Source organism: Microcaecilia unicolor, chromosome 12 (assembly GCF_901765095.1).
Source record: "Microcaecilia unicolor chromosome 12, aMicUni1.1, whole genome shotgun sequence".
Lineage (NCBI taxonomy): Eukaryota > Metazoa > Chordata > Amphibia > Gymnophiona > Siphonopidae > Microcaecilia > Microcaecilia unicolor.
This window is the reverse complement of record NC_044042.1, coordinates 66668134-66685344: the sequence shown is the minus strand read 5'-3', so window position 1 is coordinate 66685344 and position 17211 is coordinate 66668134. Positions and strand designations below refer to the sequence as shown.

The window sequence follows — 17211 nt, the reverse complement described above, 5'->3', positions numbered from 1 at the left end:
GGAGAGGTGTTGCATCGGGGTGGGGAGAGAGATGTTGGATCTGGAGAGGGAAGAGGGGGGAGATATGGGACCCGGGGAGAGGGCCCATGACCCTTATTGCCCAGGAGCTCAGATACCTGTCAGTGCATCCCTGCTTACAATAACATATAATGGAATTAAGGTGGGATTTGTACCTTGGTCCTATTTAAAGTTCACTGCACTGATCACTAGGTTGCCCCTCTGCAGGGACATCTGTGTGGCCATTTTTGTACAAGTGAGGTCAGACAGACGTTTTTGTGCCTGCTTTTTTTGACATTCATATTTAGGACATTCCATTTTTGAAAATAGCTGTTAATTTTGCATGTTTTTCCTGTTCAAAAATGGCTGTGAGATGGCCTTTTTGGGGGGGGGGGGGGTGCATTATGAGCAGGATTTTCCCAATTCTGACTTGGATGTACCTTCAAAAATGCCCCTCCACATTCGTTAACATATTAATGCACATTAGTAATTATGTTCATAAGTCTGTACTTGAGAGGGGTTGGGGAGAGGAGATAAAGTAAAGAGGTGTACAGAAATCTTTTTGTCCATAATCATAGAGGAACTTAATCCAATACAAATTATTCTTTCAAGAACCGTATTACATCAGAGAAATCTCTTCATCTTTCTACCTTAGATCTGTGTAATGATTTTGGATCTTATATTCATGGAAGACATCCTGCAAATATGTCAGTCCTATCACTGTTGTTTTCTAGGGATATCCAGGACAGAAGCATTATTAAGATCTACCGCAAGGAGCCCCTCTATGCCTCATTCCCAGCTTCACACATTTCCAATGGGGATCTGAGGGTAAGTAGAGAATGCTGTTTTCATTTTAGGTTGGGGTGAAATTCGGAGAGGTTTGTCCCTGCCTTATGCTCCTAGGTTGTGCTGATGGATGATGTACACTGCCATTGCTCATTTGTGCTATGGGTAGAGGATTACAGAGAAAGAAGAAGGGGCCTATAAACACTAGAAACCAGAAGCTGTGGAAAATGGGATATAGCGAAAAGGAGGCAAATGGTGCAGAGAGGAAGACTAGTAAGGAAAGAAGCTATAAATTATGGTAGTTATTTTAGAACATCTATTCTTGTTTTGGACATTTGAAAACTGGCATCTAGATATCCATATTGCATGCCCCTATTCACATTCTCTTCCTAGCTCTGTCCCTTCCTAATCTTTTCCCTCACCCCCTACCTCTCTCCGCTACAGGAACTCACTGCCCATCCATCGACTTCATCACCTCACCTTCTCTCCTACTCTCTTCCTCCCTCTTGGCTTTTAATCTCCGCCTCTTTCTTCCGTCCATTTTGCCTTCCCCATTCCACCTAAATACCTCTCGCCTTCGACGCCTTCGTGGCCACACCTCTCCTACTCTCCTCCGCTCTCTTTTACTCCTTCTCTTACTCTCAGCCGGTGACATCAATCCCAATCCTGGCCCCCCTCACCAACTATTATCCCAACTCTACAGATCTCACCGCGACCTCTCTAATCTCATCTTTATTTCTCTACTCCCCTCCTCTTCTCTGCCCTTCTCTTGCGCCCTATGGAATGCCCGCTCTATCTGTAACAAACTCGCCTATATCCATGACCTCTTTATCTCGCGTCACCTCCATCTGCTCGCTATAACAGAAACCTGGCTCTGCCCTGATGACTCTGCTTCAGTCGCAGCCCTGTGCCATGGCGGTTATCTATTTTCAGATACTCCTCGCCCTGCTGGCCGTGGGGGCGGTGTTGGACTACTTCTCTCTCCCTCCTCCAGATTTCAACCCCTTCTTCCACCTCAATCTCACTGTTTTTCCTCCTTTGAAGTCCACTCTATCCGCCTTTTCTCTCCTCTGCCTCTTCAAATAGCGGTCATTTATCGTCCCCCTGATAAGTCCCTTTCATCCTTTCTCAGTGACTTTGATGCCTGGCTTGCCTTCTTCCATGATCCTTCCTCCCCCTCTCTCATCCTTGGTGACTTTAATATTCCTGCTAATGATCCTTCCAACTCTTATATTTCCAAGTTACTCGCTGTAACGTCCTCCTTTAATCTCCAACTATGCCCCACCTCCCCCACTCATCAAAATGGTCACTGTCTTGATCTCATCTTCTCCTCCAACTGTTCACCCTCTAGTTTCCTTGCCTCTGATCTTCCCTCCTCTGATCACCATCTTATAACTTCACACTTAAATCTCCTCCCTCCCAGTCCCGTCCTATCTTATCTAATTTATCTAGGAATCTTCACGATATTGACCCTTCATCTCTATCCTCCCATGTTTCAAACCTCCTCTCTACTGTGACACCATCCACATCTGTCAATGAGGCTGTTTCTTCTTACAACAATACTCTATCCTCTGCCTTAGACACTCTTGCACCTTTGATGACCCGCCCTGTAAGGCGTACAAAACCCCAACCTTGGCTGACTTCTAATATCCGCTACCTACGATCCTGTACCTGCTCCGCCGAACGCCTCTGGCGGAAATCTCGGGCCCTTGCTGATTTCTTACACTTGAAGTTCATGCTGACCTCCTTCCAAACAGGATTATTATATCCAACTGACCAACTCTCTTGGCTCTAATCCTCGACTTCTCTTCACCACACTGAACTCTCTCCTCAAGGTGCCCCCTCCCCCAACTCCCCCTTCATTATCTCCTCAGACCCTTGCTGAATTCTTTCACAACAAGGTTGAAAAGATAAACCTTGCTTTCTCTACCTCACCACCTCTCCCTCCACTAGTCCGTTCCCCTCTCTCTCCTTCCCCTCATTCCCTTTCCTCCTTTCCTGAAGTTACTATTGAGGAAACTACAGTTCTCCTTTCTTCCTCAAAATGTACCACCTGTTCCTCTGATCCCATTCCCACCCACCTTCTTAATGCCATCTCTCCTGCTCTTATTCCTTTTATCTGTCATATTCTCAACCTCTCACTTTCCACTGCGACTGTCCCTGCTGCCTTTAAACATGCTGTGGTCACACCTCTCCTTAAGAAGCCTTCACTCGACCCTACTTGTCCCTCTAATTACCGACCCATCTCCCTCCTTCCTTTTCTCTCCAAATTACTTGAGCGTGCTGTTCACCGCCGCTGCCTTGATTTTCTCTCCTCACATGCTATTCTTGACCCACTACAATCTGGTTTTCGCCCTCTCCACTCAACCGAAACTGCGCTTACTAAAGTCTCCAATGACCTATTACTGGCTAAATCCAGAGGTCAATATTCCATCCTCATTCTTCTTGATCTTTCCGCTGCTTTTGACACTGTCGATCACAGCATACTTCTCGATACCCTGTCCTCACTTGGATTCCAGGGCTCTGTCCTTTCCTGGTTCTCTTCCTACCTCTCCCTCCGCACCTTTAGTGTTCACTCTGGTGGATCCTCTTCTACTTCTATCCCTCTGCCTGTCGGCGTACCTCAGGGTTCTGTTCTTGGTCCCCTCCTCTTTTCTATCTACACTTCTTCCCTTGGTTCATTAATCTCATCCCATGGCTTTTCCTACCATCTCTATGCTGATGACTCCCAAATCTACCTTTCTACCCCTGATATCTCACCTTGCATCCAAACCAAAGTTTCAGCATGCTTGTCTGACATTGCTGTCTGGATGTCTCAACGCCACCTGAAATTAAATATGTCCAAAACCGAGCTTCTCATTTCCCCCCCCAAACCCACCTCCCCGCTCCCCCCCGTTTTCTATTTCTGTTGATGGCTCTCTCATTCTCCCTGTCTCCTCAGCTCGAAACCTTGGGGTCATCTTTGACTCCTCTCTCTCCTTCTCTGCTCATATCCAGCAGATTGCCAAGACCTGTCGTTTCTTTCTTTACAACATCCGTAAAATCCGCCCCTTTCTTTCCGAGCACTCTACCAAAACCCTCATCCACACCCTTGTCACCTCTCGTTTAGACTACTGCAATCTGCTTTTTGCTGGCCTCCCACTTAGTCACCTCTCCCCTCTCCAGTCGGTTCAAACCTCTGCTGCCCGTCTCATCTTCCGCCAGGGTCGCTTTACTCATACTACCCCTCTCCTCAAGACCCTTCACTGGCTCCCTATCCGTTTTCGCATCCTGTTCAAACTTCTTCTACTAACCTATAAATGTACTCACTCTGCTGCTCCCCAGTATCTCTCCACACTCGTCCTTCCCTACACCCCTTCCCGTGCACTCCGCTCCATGGATAAATCCTTCTTATCTGTTCCCTTCTCCACTACTGCCAACTCCAGACTTCGCGCCTTCTGTCTCGCTGCACCCTACGCCTGGAATAAACTTCCTGAGCCCCTACGTCTTGCCCCATCCTTGGCCACCTTTAAATCTAGACTGAAAGCCCACCTCTTTAACATTGCTTTTGACTTGTAACCACTTGCCTCCACCTACCCTCCTCTCTTCCTTCCCGTTCACATTAATTGATTTGATTTGCTTACTTTATTTATTTTTTGTCTATTAGATTGTAAGCTCTTTGAGCAGGGACTGTCTTTCTTCTATGTTTGTGCAGCGCTGCGTATGCCTTGTAGCGCTATAGAAATGCTAAATAGTAGTAGTAGTAGTAGGATGTCCAAAACCGGATTATATAAAGCCTGGACTATGGAGTCTAACACTGCAGTATATCCATATGGCAAGGGGGTGTGGTCTGGGCATGTTTTGGAGGGACTAGAGAGGAGCCAAAATATGGACATCCAACTCCACTTACAAAAAGGGAAGGGATATCATGTCTAAAAAGGTGGATGTTGTTTAGACTAATACTTGGCATATCTAGGTTATAGAAAGGTGCTCTAATTGAGTAGCTGTCCATGGAGAGATTAAGACATCACCCCCATAATTCCCCAGTGGTTGCTATCTCCCGTCTTCTTCCCTGAATATAAAACCAGCAAGGGTATCAGACTGTATGACAGCTTCAGGTACTCTGGACGTTCTTAACAGAGGAACAAGCAGATCTGAGTAGCCACTTAATGGTTAGTGCAGTGGACTAAGACCCAGGGGTCCAGGTTCAAGCTGCTCTTCAGCTGTTTATTTTATACTTTTTTTTAATGGTGAGCCCACCAGGGACAGAAAAATATCTACTGTACCTAAAAATATGAGACACCTGCAAGCCTGAAGGCTATTGAAGTGGTATGTATTCAGGTACAGTAGGTATTTTTCTGGTCTGAAGGGCTCACAATTAAAAGAAAAAAAATCCCAAAGGCTGAAGTGGGATTTGAACCTGGGCCTCCTGATTCCCAGCCCACTGCTCAAACTACCCCTCTGCACTGCATGGAAGTCTATTTACTTCTACTCTTTCTTCACCACTCAGGATTTTGTAGATCTCAATCATATCTCCTCTCATCCATCTTTTTTCTACGCTGAAGGAGCCCTAACCTCTTTAGCCTTTCCTCATATGAGAGGAGTTCCATCCCCTTTATCATTTTGTTTGCTCTTCTTTTTAAAAACATTTTTATGAAGTCTTTATTATAATTTTGAAGCAATAGCTCAAAACACATCAGAACAAAAAGAGTAAGCAACAAGGATGCTGGCAAACAGTGCCACAACAACCTACATTATAGTAAGCAACAAGATTAGATAATAGTACTTTCTAATATGCAAAGAAGCAACCTTAACTTCAAAAGTTTTAGGCATTTTCATATGTAAATCCTCCCCAGCCCCCCGCCCCCTCCCAACCCCCTTCATCATCCCCTTGTATATCCTGGAGGAAAGGAGGAACAGGGGTGATATGAGACAGACATTCAAATATTTGAAAGGTATTAATCCGCAAACAAACCTTTTCCAGAGATGGGAAGGCGGTAGAACGAGAGGGCATGAAATGAGATTGAAGGGGGGCAGACTCAAGAAGAATGTCAGGGAGTATTTTTTCATGAAGAGGGTGGTGGATGCTTGGAATGCCTTCCCACAGGGCATTTCTTTCACTTATGCCCAGTCTGGGCTGACCCTGGAGGATCATGTGGAGATGAAAACGGTACCGGAATTCAAACATGCGTGGGATAAACATAAAGGAATCCTGTGCAGAAGGAAGGGATCCTCAGGAGCTTAGCCTAGAACGGGGGGCAGAGCTGGTGGTTGGGAGGCAGGGCTAGTGCTGGGCAGACTTATACGGTCTGTGCCGGGGCTGGTGGTTGGGCGGCGGGGATAGTGCTGGGCAGACTTATATGGTCTGTGCCAGAGCCGGTGGTGAGAGGCAGGGATAGTGTTGGGCAGACTTATACGGTCTGTGCCAGAGCTGGTGGTGGGAGGCGGGGTTGGTGGTTGGGAGGCGGGGATAGGGCTGGCCAGACTTATACGGTCTGTGCCCTGAAGAGGACAGTACAAATAAAAAAGTAGCACATACGAATTTATCTTCTTGGGCAGACTGGATGGACCGTGCAGGTCTTTTTCTGCCGTCATCTACTATATTACTATGTATATCAACTTACCCCCAAAACCACCCACCTCCATAAACTGCTTTACAAATCATAAGTACACAGCGAGTCAAGTCAGTAGGAACAATACCTCAAAAAGGACTCCCAGATAGCCTCCCACTTAGCAAGAGTATGGCATTTGATTGCCCAAAGTTTTTCCATTTCACAGATATACCAAAGTTTATTTGGCCAAAGGGGGAACTGTAGGTTGTTTCCAGTGCTGCGCTGCTAAAGTCACATGTGCAGCAGACATCGCATGTCGCACTAGCAAGGATTCAGACATAGTCAAACCTGGTCTCTTCTGCATCCCAACCTTCAGTCTCTGGCTCTCACAGCCTGAATGTTGAGAGCCTAGAATTTGCTTCCTTGGGTCTATCGAAGGATGTCTCCCAGGTCTTGCTGGTTTCCAGGAAAGATTCCACTAAGAGGTGTTATTCTTTCAAATGGAGGAGGTTTGCCATCTGGTGTGAGGAGAAGGCTATAGATCCTGTGTCCTGCTCTACACAGACCCTGCTTGAATACCTTCTACACCTCTCTCAAGACCAACTCCATAAGGGTTCACCTCAGTGCAATTAGTGCTTATCAATGTGTAGAGGGTAAGCCCATCTCTGTACAGCCTCTAGGGGTTTGCTTTTGTCAAAGACCCCTGTCAGATATCCGCCTGTGTCATGGGACCTCAATGTCATTCTCTCCCAGCTGAGAAACATCCTTTCGAGCCATTGACTTCCTGCCATCTGAAGTACTTGACCTGGAAGGTCATTTTCTTCATGGCTGTTACTTCAGTGAGTTTCAGGCTGTAGTAGTGGATGCAGCTTATACTAAGTTTCATCACAACAGAGTAGTCCTCCGCACACATCCTAAGTTCCTACCTAAGGTCATGTCGGAGTTCCATCTGAACCAGTCGATTGTCTTGCCAGCATTCTTTCCCCGACTCATGCTCATCCTGGCAAGAGCACCTTCCACACCTTGGACTGCAAGCATTAGCGTGGACAAAGCCCTACAGATGGTCTACCCAACTTTTTGTTTCTTTTGATCCCAACAGGATGGGAGTCGCCATCGGGAAATGCACAATCTCTAATTGGCTGGCAGATTGCATTTCTTTCACTTATGCCCAGTCTGGGCTGACCCTGGAGGATCATGTCAATGCTCACAATGTCAGAGCCATGGCTGCGTCAGTAGCTCACTTGTGGTCAGCCTCCATTGAAGAAATTTTCAAGGCTGTGACATAGTCTTCAGTCTACATATTCACATCTCATTACTGCCTGGAGCAGGATTCCCGACGTGCTAGTTGGTTCGGGCAGACAGTGCTACAGGATCTATTTGGGGTCTAGAATCCAACTCCACTTCCCTAGGCCCGTTTTATTCTGTTCCAGGTTGTACTCTCACTGTTTGTATATAATTTTAGGTTAATCTGAGTACTGTCCTTGCTGTTGTGAGGCCCAATTGACCACTGTTTGTTGTTTTCGATGAGCCTGGATGCTAGGGATACCCCCACTTGTGAGAATAAATAGGCCTGCTTGTTGTCAGAGAAAGCGAAGATACTTATCTGTAGCAGGTATTCTCCAAGAATAGCAAGCTTTATATTCTCACAAACTCTCCCACCTCTCCTAGAGTTGTCTCCTATTTTTTCATTTTTATGCTGTAGCATTTAACTGTGGTAGCCGCACCTTTGCGGTGGGGGGAAGGCACTCACGCATGTGTGGTGGAGCGTGTCTTGCGCTCCACAAAGCTCTGTAAAACGTGTTATAAGCTCCGGACTGAGCAACGCAGTGCCGTGTTACCCATTTGTGAGAATATCAGGCCTGCTGTCCTCGGAAGAATACCTGCTACAGGTAAGTATCTTTGCTTTATGGTCACTCAGATTTCATTCATAGTTTAATGTTGCTTAGGAAAATGAATGATGAGAGGCTTGGTAGCAGAGTAATAAATATGCTAATTTGAATTTTAGTAAATCTCGCAGAGCTGCAGCACACACAGGTGCGAGAATGGGGAAGTGAAGGAAGAAAGTTTGGGAGGGTCGATTAACAGAATTGATGGGAAGGAGTACTAATATTCATCACTTACATTTTCCTACTGTACACTATATCTCTGGTATAACTGTTGACTGAAGGCTTTGGAGTTTGCTAGCAATGAGCTGTTGAGACAGGCAGCGCTCTCACTCACTACTTTCATGTTTGTACTAAACACCAGCTGCTCAGGGCCTGTGTGATCTGGAATATTGCCTAATGTATTCATGTTTATACAATGAGGGCTTAGGCAGGTGCAAGAATGAAAATAGCCCATATGAGAGCAATTGGCATAGGCAGTAGCACTAGGATTCCACCCAGGGACAGGATTTTAATCCAGATTAAGTTCCACTGTGAGCTTCTACATGAATTACATTGGGTGATATCAGCTTCATAGAAATTACCACATATGATTTGTCATATTTAATGCAACCTCTGTTACTGTAAGACTGGGTTGCAGTCAATAGTGAAATACTTGTGTATGTGTCCTGACTAGATCGTAAGCTCCAGAGAGAAGAGACTGTCTCTTATGAAGGGAATTTTATAACAGGGCACCTATGCAAATTATGCTCTTTTATAAAATTGTATTTTCATAGCTGCTGCACAAAGGTGCTCCTACTTTGAGAAAGGAGTAACTTTGTGCATGTATATGCTAGTAAAAAAAAAAACGTAGGCACATCTGCATGTATTTTATGAAATACAGTATAATCGCTGATCTGTCCCCGGAAATCCCTACATCTGTATCAATAAAAGTAGGCACTGTGTGTTCCCAACACCTACGTTTATGCATACACACCCCCAGGACAGTTCATATTTAACTGCTTGAGCTTGTGAATGCTGTTCTATACCTGTTGGGGAAATTCTGTAACACACACAAATATTTACAATAATGGTATTTGCAATGGATGTGCACAAACTGTACATGCACAAATGCCAAAACTTCCATCTAAGCGCTATTAATACTTCACCTCCATAGCGTGTATGTGCAAGGGTGGTGTACACATGATTCCTCTAATAGACCTCCCACCTAGAAATGCCATCAACACAGCCCGCACCTATCTCCAACTTCATTATCCGTCTTGCCGGGGTGTCAAATGCAAGCTTCTTTTTGCCTCTACCTTTCACTACTCCAGCCCGAAGACTTGGAATGCTTTACCTCTGAACCTAAAATCTCAATCTGATCATCACCTTTTCAAGAAGATGTTGAAACCTGGCTCTGCCCTGATGACTCTGCTTCAGTCGCAGCCCTGTGCCATGGCGGTTATCTATTTTCAGATACTCCTTGCCCTGCTGGCCGTGGGGGCGGTGTTGGACTACTTCTCTCTCCCTCCTCCAGATTTCAACCCCTTCTTCCACCTCAATCTCACTGTTTTTCCTCCTTTGAAGTCCACTCTATCCGCCTTTTCTCTCCTCTGCCTCTTCGAATAGCGGTCATTTATCGTCCCCACTGATAAGTCCCCTTTCATCCTTTCTCAGTGACTTTGATGCCTGGCTTGCCTTCTTCCATGATCCTTCCTTCCCCCTTCTCTCATCCTTGGTGACTTTAATATTCCTGCTATGATCCTTCCAACTCTTATATTTCCAAGTTACTCACTTAACGTCCTCCTTAATCTCCAACTATGCTCCACCTCCCCCACTCATCAAAATGGTCACTGTCTTGATCTCATCTTCTCCTCCAACTGTTCACCTTCTAGTTTCCTTGCCTCTGATCTTCCCTCCTCTGATCACCATCTTATAACTTTCACACTTAAATCTCCTCCCTCCCAGTCCCGTCCTATCTTATCTCATTTATCTAGGAATCTTCACGATATTGACCCTTCATCTCTATCCTCCCATGTTTCAAACCTCCTCTCTACTGTGGCACCATCCACATCTGTCAACGAGGCTGTTTCTTCTTACAACAATACTCTATCCTCTGCCTTAGACACTCTTGCACCTTTGATGACCCGCCCTGTAAGGCGTACAAAACCCCAACCTTGGCTGACTTCTAATATCCGCTACCTACGTTCCTGTACCTGCTCCGCCGAACGCCTCTGGCGGAAATCTCGGGCCCTTGCTGATTTCCTACACTAAGTTCATGCTGACCTCCTTCCAATCTGCTCTTTTACGTGCCAAACAGGATTATTATATCCAACTGACCAACTCTCTTGGCTCTAATCCTCGACTTCTCTTCACCACATTGAACTCCCTCCTCAAGTTGCCCCCTCCCCCAACTCCCCCTTCATTATCTCCTCAGACCCTTGCTGAATTCTTTCACAACAAGGTTGAAAAGATAAACCTTGCTTTCTCTACCTCACCACCTCTCCCTCCACTAGTCCGTTCCCCTCTCTCTCCTTCCCCTCATTCCCTTTCCTCCTTTCCTGAAGTTACTATTGAGGAAACTACAGTTCTCCTTTCTTCCTCAAAATGTACCACCTGTTCCTCTGATCCCATTCCCACCCACCTTCTTAATGCCATCTCTCCTGCTCTTATTCCTTTTATCTGTCACATTCTCAACCTCTCACTTTCCACTGCGACTGTCCCTGCTGCCTTTAAACATGCTGTGGTCACACCTCTCCTTAAGAAGCCTTCACTCGACCCTACTTGTCCCTCTAATTACCGACCCATCTCCCTCCTTCCTTTTCTCTCCAAATTACTTGAGCGTGCTGTTCACCGCCGCTGCCTTGATTTTCTCTCCTCACATGCTATTCTTGACCCACTACAATCTGGTTTTCGCTCTCTCCACTCAACCGAAACTGCGCTTACTAAAGTCTCCAATGACCTATTACTGGCTAAATCCAGAGGTCAATATTCCATCCTCATTCTTCTTGATCTTTCCGCTGCTTTTGACACTGTCGATCACAGCATACTTCTCGATACCCTGTCCTCACTTGGATTCCAGGGCTCTGTCCTTTCCTGGTTCTCTTCCTACCTCTCCCTCCGCACCTTTAGTGTTCACTCTGGTGGATCCTCTTCTACTTCTATCCCTCTGCCTGTCGGCGTACCTCAGGGTTCTGTTCTTGGTCCCCTCCTCTTTTCTATCTACACTTCTTCCCTTGGTTCATTAATCTCATCCCATGGCTTTTCCTACCATCTCTATGCTGATGACTCCCAAATCTACCTTTCTACCCCTGATATCTCACCTTGCATCCAAACCAAAGTTTCAGCGTGCTTGTCTGACATTGCTGTCTGGATGTCTCAACGCCACCTGAAATTAAATATGTCCAAAACCGAGCTTCTCATTTCCCCCCCCCAAACCCACCTCCCCGCTCCCCCCGTTTTCTATTTCTGTTGATGGCTCTCTCATTCTCCCTGTCTCCTCAGCTCGAAACCTTGAGGTCATCTTTGACTCTTCTCTCTCCTTCTCTGCTCATATCCAGCAGATTGCCAAGACCTGTCGTTTCTTTCTTTACAACATCCGTAAAATCCGCCCCTTTCTTTCCGAGCACTCTACCAAAACCCTCATCCACACCCTTGTCACCTCTCGTTTAGACTACTGCAATCTGCTTTTTGCTGGCCTCCCACTTAGTCACCTCTCCCCTCTCCAGTCGGTTCAAACCTCTGCTGCCCGTCTCATCTTCCGCCAGGGTCGCTTTACTCATACTACCCCTCTCCTCAAGACCCTTCACTGGCTCCCTATCCGTTTTCGCATCCTGTTCAAAACTTCTTCTACTAACCTATAAATGTACTCACTCTGCTGCTCCCCAGTATCTCTCCACACTCGTCCTTCCCTACACCCCTTCCCGTGCACTCCGCTCCATGGATAAATCCTTCTTATCTGTTCCCTTCTCCACTACTGCCAACTCCAGACTTCGCGCCTTCTGTCTCGCTGCACCCTACGCCTGGAATAAACTTCCTGAGCCCCTACATCTTGCCCCATCCTTGGCCACCTTTAAATCTAGACTGAAAGCCCACCTCTTTAACATTGCTTTTGACTCGTAACCACTTGTAACCACTCGCCTCCACCTACCCTCCTCTCTTCCTTCCCGTCCACATTAATTGATTTGATTTGCTTACTTTATTTATTTTTTGTCTATTAGATTGTAAGCTCTTTGAGCAGGGACTGTCTTTCTTCTATGTTTGTGCAGCGCTGCGTATGCCTTGTAGCGCAATAGAAATGCTAAATAGTAGTAGTAGTAGTAGTAGTGAAAACGTTCCTTTTTGAAAAAACTTACTCCATTAGTAATTCTGCTTATTAGTCACCCTAATTGTTGTTAGTGTTCTCTCCTTATTCTGCTGTAAAATTCATGTGTTGTACTTCTCTACTTTTGTAATTCATGTAAGCCACATTGTGCCTGCAATTGTGGGAAACTGTGGGGTATAAATGAACCATAAATAAATAAATAAATAATAAATACACATGAGTGGTGCTAACTTTCACGTGGAACTTACCCATGTAACTTACAGTATTCTCTATCTGCCACACCAGCTCTATGGCTAGCATAAGTGCTCACACCTAAATATACCCAGTTACTTTACAATTCTATAAATGTGGTAGGTGCCTACTTTCCTTTATAGAATAGACTCCTACTGCATATCTTGTTATAAAATTGCTCTTAATTTAATTGAAAATGAGATTGACCTCGCTTCTAACAAAATATTTCAGAACAAGAACTGATCAAATAAGTGTATTATCTTATGCCTTTTTAACATATACATTCTAACTATCCCAAGTATACTCCATCTTTCACAATAAATACAGTCTGATTCTTTTGATCCAGTTTTATGCGTAGACATACCATTTCCTACGATCCACCTACTCTTTATAAATACTTCAACCTCTCCTCTTTGAATAATTAAAACCAATACTTAATAAAAATTAATCATCCAGCTATTTCCATTCAAATAGTAACCCATGTCTATTGTGGTTTGCATCTCAGACTGTGGCAACCTATTCCAGTCTAATGGCCCCCAACCCTCACGCTGTCCTGTTTCAGGGAGACACTAACCTACACAGCTTAGTTACTGGAATTTCAAGTAGCAGATCACAGAGATCATAGTGAATGTTGAGAGGAATAAAAAGTCAAATAAGTAGAATCTGGAAGTTGGCGGTTTTCAAGTGTAAGAAAACAGGTCTGGAACCAAGATACTTGAATCAGTTTTCAAAAATGGTGCCTCATTTAGGTCGCAACAAACACAGAAGAAAACTGACCTCCTCCGCCCTTGGAAACCAAAGAGCCAAAGTCACAGCGAAGGAGACAAAAAAGATGATGACAACAAAACTTCTACTGGACTAGAAAAAGTTCACAGCAAAAGTTTATTGAAACGATCTGGACTTGACACGAGTCGTGTTTCGGTCACTCCGATTGTATGCCTCAGGAGTCCCTACAACAATACATAACATATACATGGGGGTAATGTAAACTATAAAAACAATGTCCAACATGTATATGAGATAAAACAATAATACAGTTATAAGCGAAAAGACAAAAGTATAAGCTTGCAAATAAGAATCATATATACAGAAAGACCACTTTATCTGTCTTAAAAATGAATAATTTAAGAGAGTAAAAATTTTTTTATAAACGGGTGCATATATGGACACACTCAAATTGTGCAGGAATGACTTTAGCATCAAAACCAATACACATGTACGAAATATATAGCATCTTTCAGTAATAAAAACAAATCTATGTATAATCTAATCCTTGAAGGATCAAACAGGAGCAAACTTATGATCATTTGTTACAAACATGCAAATGGTGACTAAAGAATTAAAAAGAAAAACAATCATGGTAAAGATCATATTATACATCTGTGGAGAACACATTAGTGTATTTGAATAATAAGAATTAAAAATAGGAGTAACCATACATCTTTTGGTATAGATCAAATAAATTAAATATTAAAAATTTACATAAACGACATTGTCCAAACGAGTTGTAAGAATGAATGATAAAAAACTTAATACAAGCAAATTACCTGTATGTAGTTGTTGCAGTATTTGCAGGAAGACGACAAAGTCTTCTGGGAATGTACAGCTACAAACTATAAAGACAAAATTGACTAGATGTATCAAAACCTTTGTACGCCCAGCAGATTATAAGAAAACTAGCCGTTAAGCCCGTTAAAACGGGCGCGTATTGGAATGTTTTTTTTCCCAAGGCCCCCCTCCCGTTGCAGCTGCAAGGCCCCCTGCCATCCTCCTCCCTGCCAGCTCCAAGGCCCCCTCTGTCCCTCCCTCCAAGCTCCAAGGCTCCAGTCCTCCCCCCTTCCCAGCTGCAAGGCCCCCTGCCCTCCCTCCCAGTTCCAAGGCCCCAGGCCCTCCCCCCCCAGCTCCCAAGGCCCCCTTCCCTCCCTCCCAGTTCCAAGGCCCCCTGCTCTCCCTCACAACTGTAGGGCCCCCATTCCCTCCCTCCCCCCAGCTCCAAGGCTCCAGTCCTCCCCCCTTCCCAGCTGCAAGGCCCCCTGCCTGCCCTCCCCCCCTCCCAGTTCCAAGGCCCCAGGCCCTCCCCCCCAGCTCCCAAGGCGCCCTTCCCTCCCTCCCTCCCAGTTCCAAGGCCCCAGGCCCTCCCCCCCAGCTCCCAAGGCCCCCTTCCCTCCTCCCTCCCAGTTCCAAGGCCCTGCTCTCCCTCCACAACTGTAATGGCCCCCCTGCCCTCCCTCCCAGCTCCAAGCTCCAGTCCTCCCCCCTTCCCCGCTGCAAGACCCCCCGCCCTCCCTCCCTCCCAGTTCCAAGGCCCCAGGCCCCCCCAGCTCCCAAGGCCCCCTTCCCTCCCTCCCTCCCAGTTCCAAGGCCCCCTGCTCTCCCTCACAACTGTAGGGCCCCCCCTGCCCTCCCTCCCAGCTCCAAGGCTCCAGTCCTCCCCCCTTCCCAGCTGCAAGGCCCCCCACCTTCCCTCCCAGTTCCAAGGCCCAAGGCCCCCCCAGCTCCCAAGGCCCCCCTTCCTTCCCTCCCCTCCCTCCTCCCAGTTCCAAGGCCCCCTGCTCTCCCTCACAACTGTAAGGCTCTCCCTCACAACTGTAAGGGCCCCCCTGCCCTTCCTCCCAGCGCCAAGGCTCCAGTCCTCCCCCCTTCCCAGCTGCAAGGCCCCCCGCCCTCCCTCCCTCCCAGTTCCAGGCCCAGGCCCCCCCCAGCTCCCAAGGCCCCCTTCCCTCCCTCCCAGTTCCAAGGGCCCCCCCCCCCCTTCTTCCAGCCAGCTGGAAGGCCCCCTTCAGTCCAGCCCTCCCAGCTCCAAGGCCCCCCTCCTTCTGAGACCTCCCATGTCCCCTCCCCCCCCCCAAGGTAGCCGCTACCGCCCCCCCCCCCCCCCGGGGCCCCCACCACCCCCCCCCCCCCTTCACCCGGCCCGGGCCCTCTCTTCATTATTCAACTTACAGCAGCGCCGAAACAGCAGCAAGCAGCAGCTCCCGTTGGCCTTCCTTCACTGCCTGTGCCTCGCCCTCGTGTGACGTCACGTCGGCGAGGGCGGGGCACAGGCAGTGAAGGAAGGCCAACGGGAGCTGCTGCTTGCTGCTGTTTCGGCGCTGCTGTAAGTTGAATAACGAAGAGAGGGCCCGGGCCGGGTGAAGGGGGGGGGGGTGGTGGCGACTCGGGGGGGGGGGCGGTAGCGGCTACCTTGGGGGGGGGGGGCAGCGGTAGCGACGTCAGCGGTTCCCTCCCTCCCCTTCCGCGCAGTTTCCCTCTCTGTCCCGCCCCCTCCCCCCGTCATCACGTCTTGACGCGGGGGCGGGACAGAGAGGGAAGTCTCTACTGCGCATTTGCAGGTGAGTCGGTCACTTGCCATTTATAGGTTTGATGGGACCGCACATTTAACTGAGACACTAAATTAATGCCATCGGGGGATAATAAGAAGGATTCTCAGGGTTTCTAATATCGAATAAGTCCCAAATAAGAATAAGTAGCATACATGAAGCTAATTAAGCTATACCGGATTGACAAGCAATAAGTGCTTGCGAGACTAACGCCATACCTCAGGGTATACACATTTACTAGGTGGAGGGGTAAAAGTGGCAGCGTAAGCACTCTGTGAGCTTGTTTCTAAGCAAAGAGCCATAATGAAAGTATTACAAAGTTCTGAATAGCCCCATAGCTAATATCACACGGAGAGACCCAACTCACCTCAAAGCTGTGAATAGATAAAACTTGTTTCCTCAAGTGTACGCCATCTAAACAGTACAAGCATCACTTGAGTCATCAAATCTGAGTCAGTAGAGATGGCTGCTAGGTATACCGTCACACTAATGTATTCAATGACGTAACACGGTAAGAGCAAAGCAGGGAATGTACAACGTGTTGACAGTAACATGGTGAGGAATGCAATTATAGTATTACTTCCAGAAGGGGCAGTAAGGAGACAGCCACTGTACAGCTGCATGTGGTCACTTTGGAAAACAAGTGAAATTTACTTAGAGGAATATGTAGAACTATTCCCTCAACAGTTATTCTATCTTAAAAAATGTTTATTTGTATATTTCTATTTATACAGCTTTGTGCTCAATGATCCTGGTTTTACCATACGGTTCGTCTTGCCTATGTAGAGAAGATTACATGGGCATTTAATAATATAAATTGCCCCACTCGTGTTGCAATTAGTATGTCTTTTTAAAGTGTACTCTTTCTTAGTCATCCGGTCTATAAAAACGTCTGATAATTACATGCTTACAAACAGAGCATTTGCCACACATTTTGTGGTCGGATGTTGTTAGGTCCAGCAATTCTCTATCTGGGAGGGCTGATGAAACTAACTTTTCTTTCAAATTTTTACTTCTCGAAAACGCTATAGTGGGTTTTATATTTTTGAAGCAAGGGTGAGTTTCTAGTATGTGCCAATGCTTGAGAATGGCTTTCTGAAATTCTTTTGCATATTGTGAGAAACAAAGAGTGCAGACCATATCTGGTCCTTTCCACGATT

The 17211-nt window shown here is 46.5% G+C and overlaps 1 protein-coding gene across 1 annotated transcript in view; it reads left to right on the top strand.

The window, feature by feature from the left end:
- The window catches only part of SRCIN1 (SRC kinase signaling inhibitor 1), a 299672-nt gene that overhangs the window by 167306 nt on the left and 115155 nt on the right, over positions 1–17211 (top strand). The window contains exon 5 of the mRNA XM_030221850.1: positions 732–825. Within this exon, the coding sequence (XP_030077710.1) occupies positions 732–825 (94 nt within the window). The remainder of the gene's footprint in view (positions 1–731; positions 826–17211) is intronic.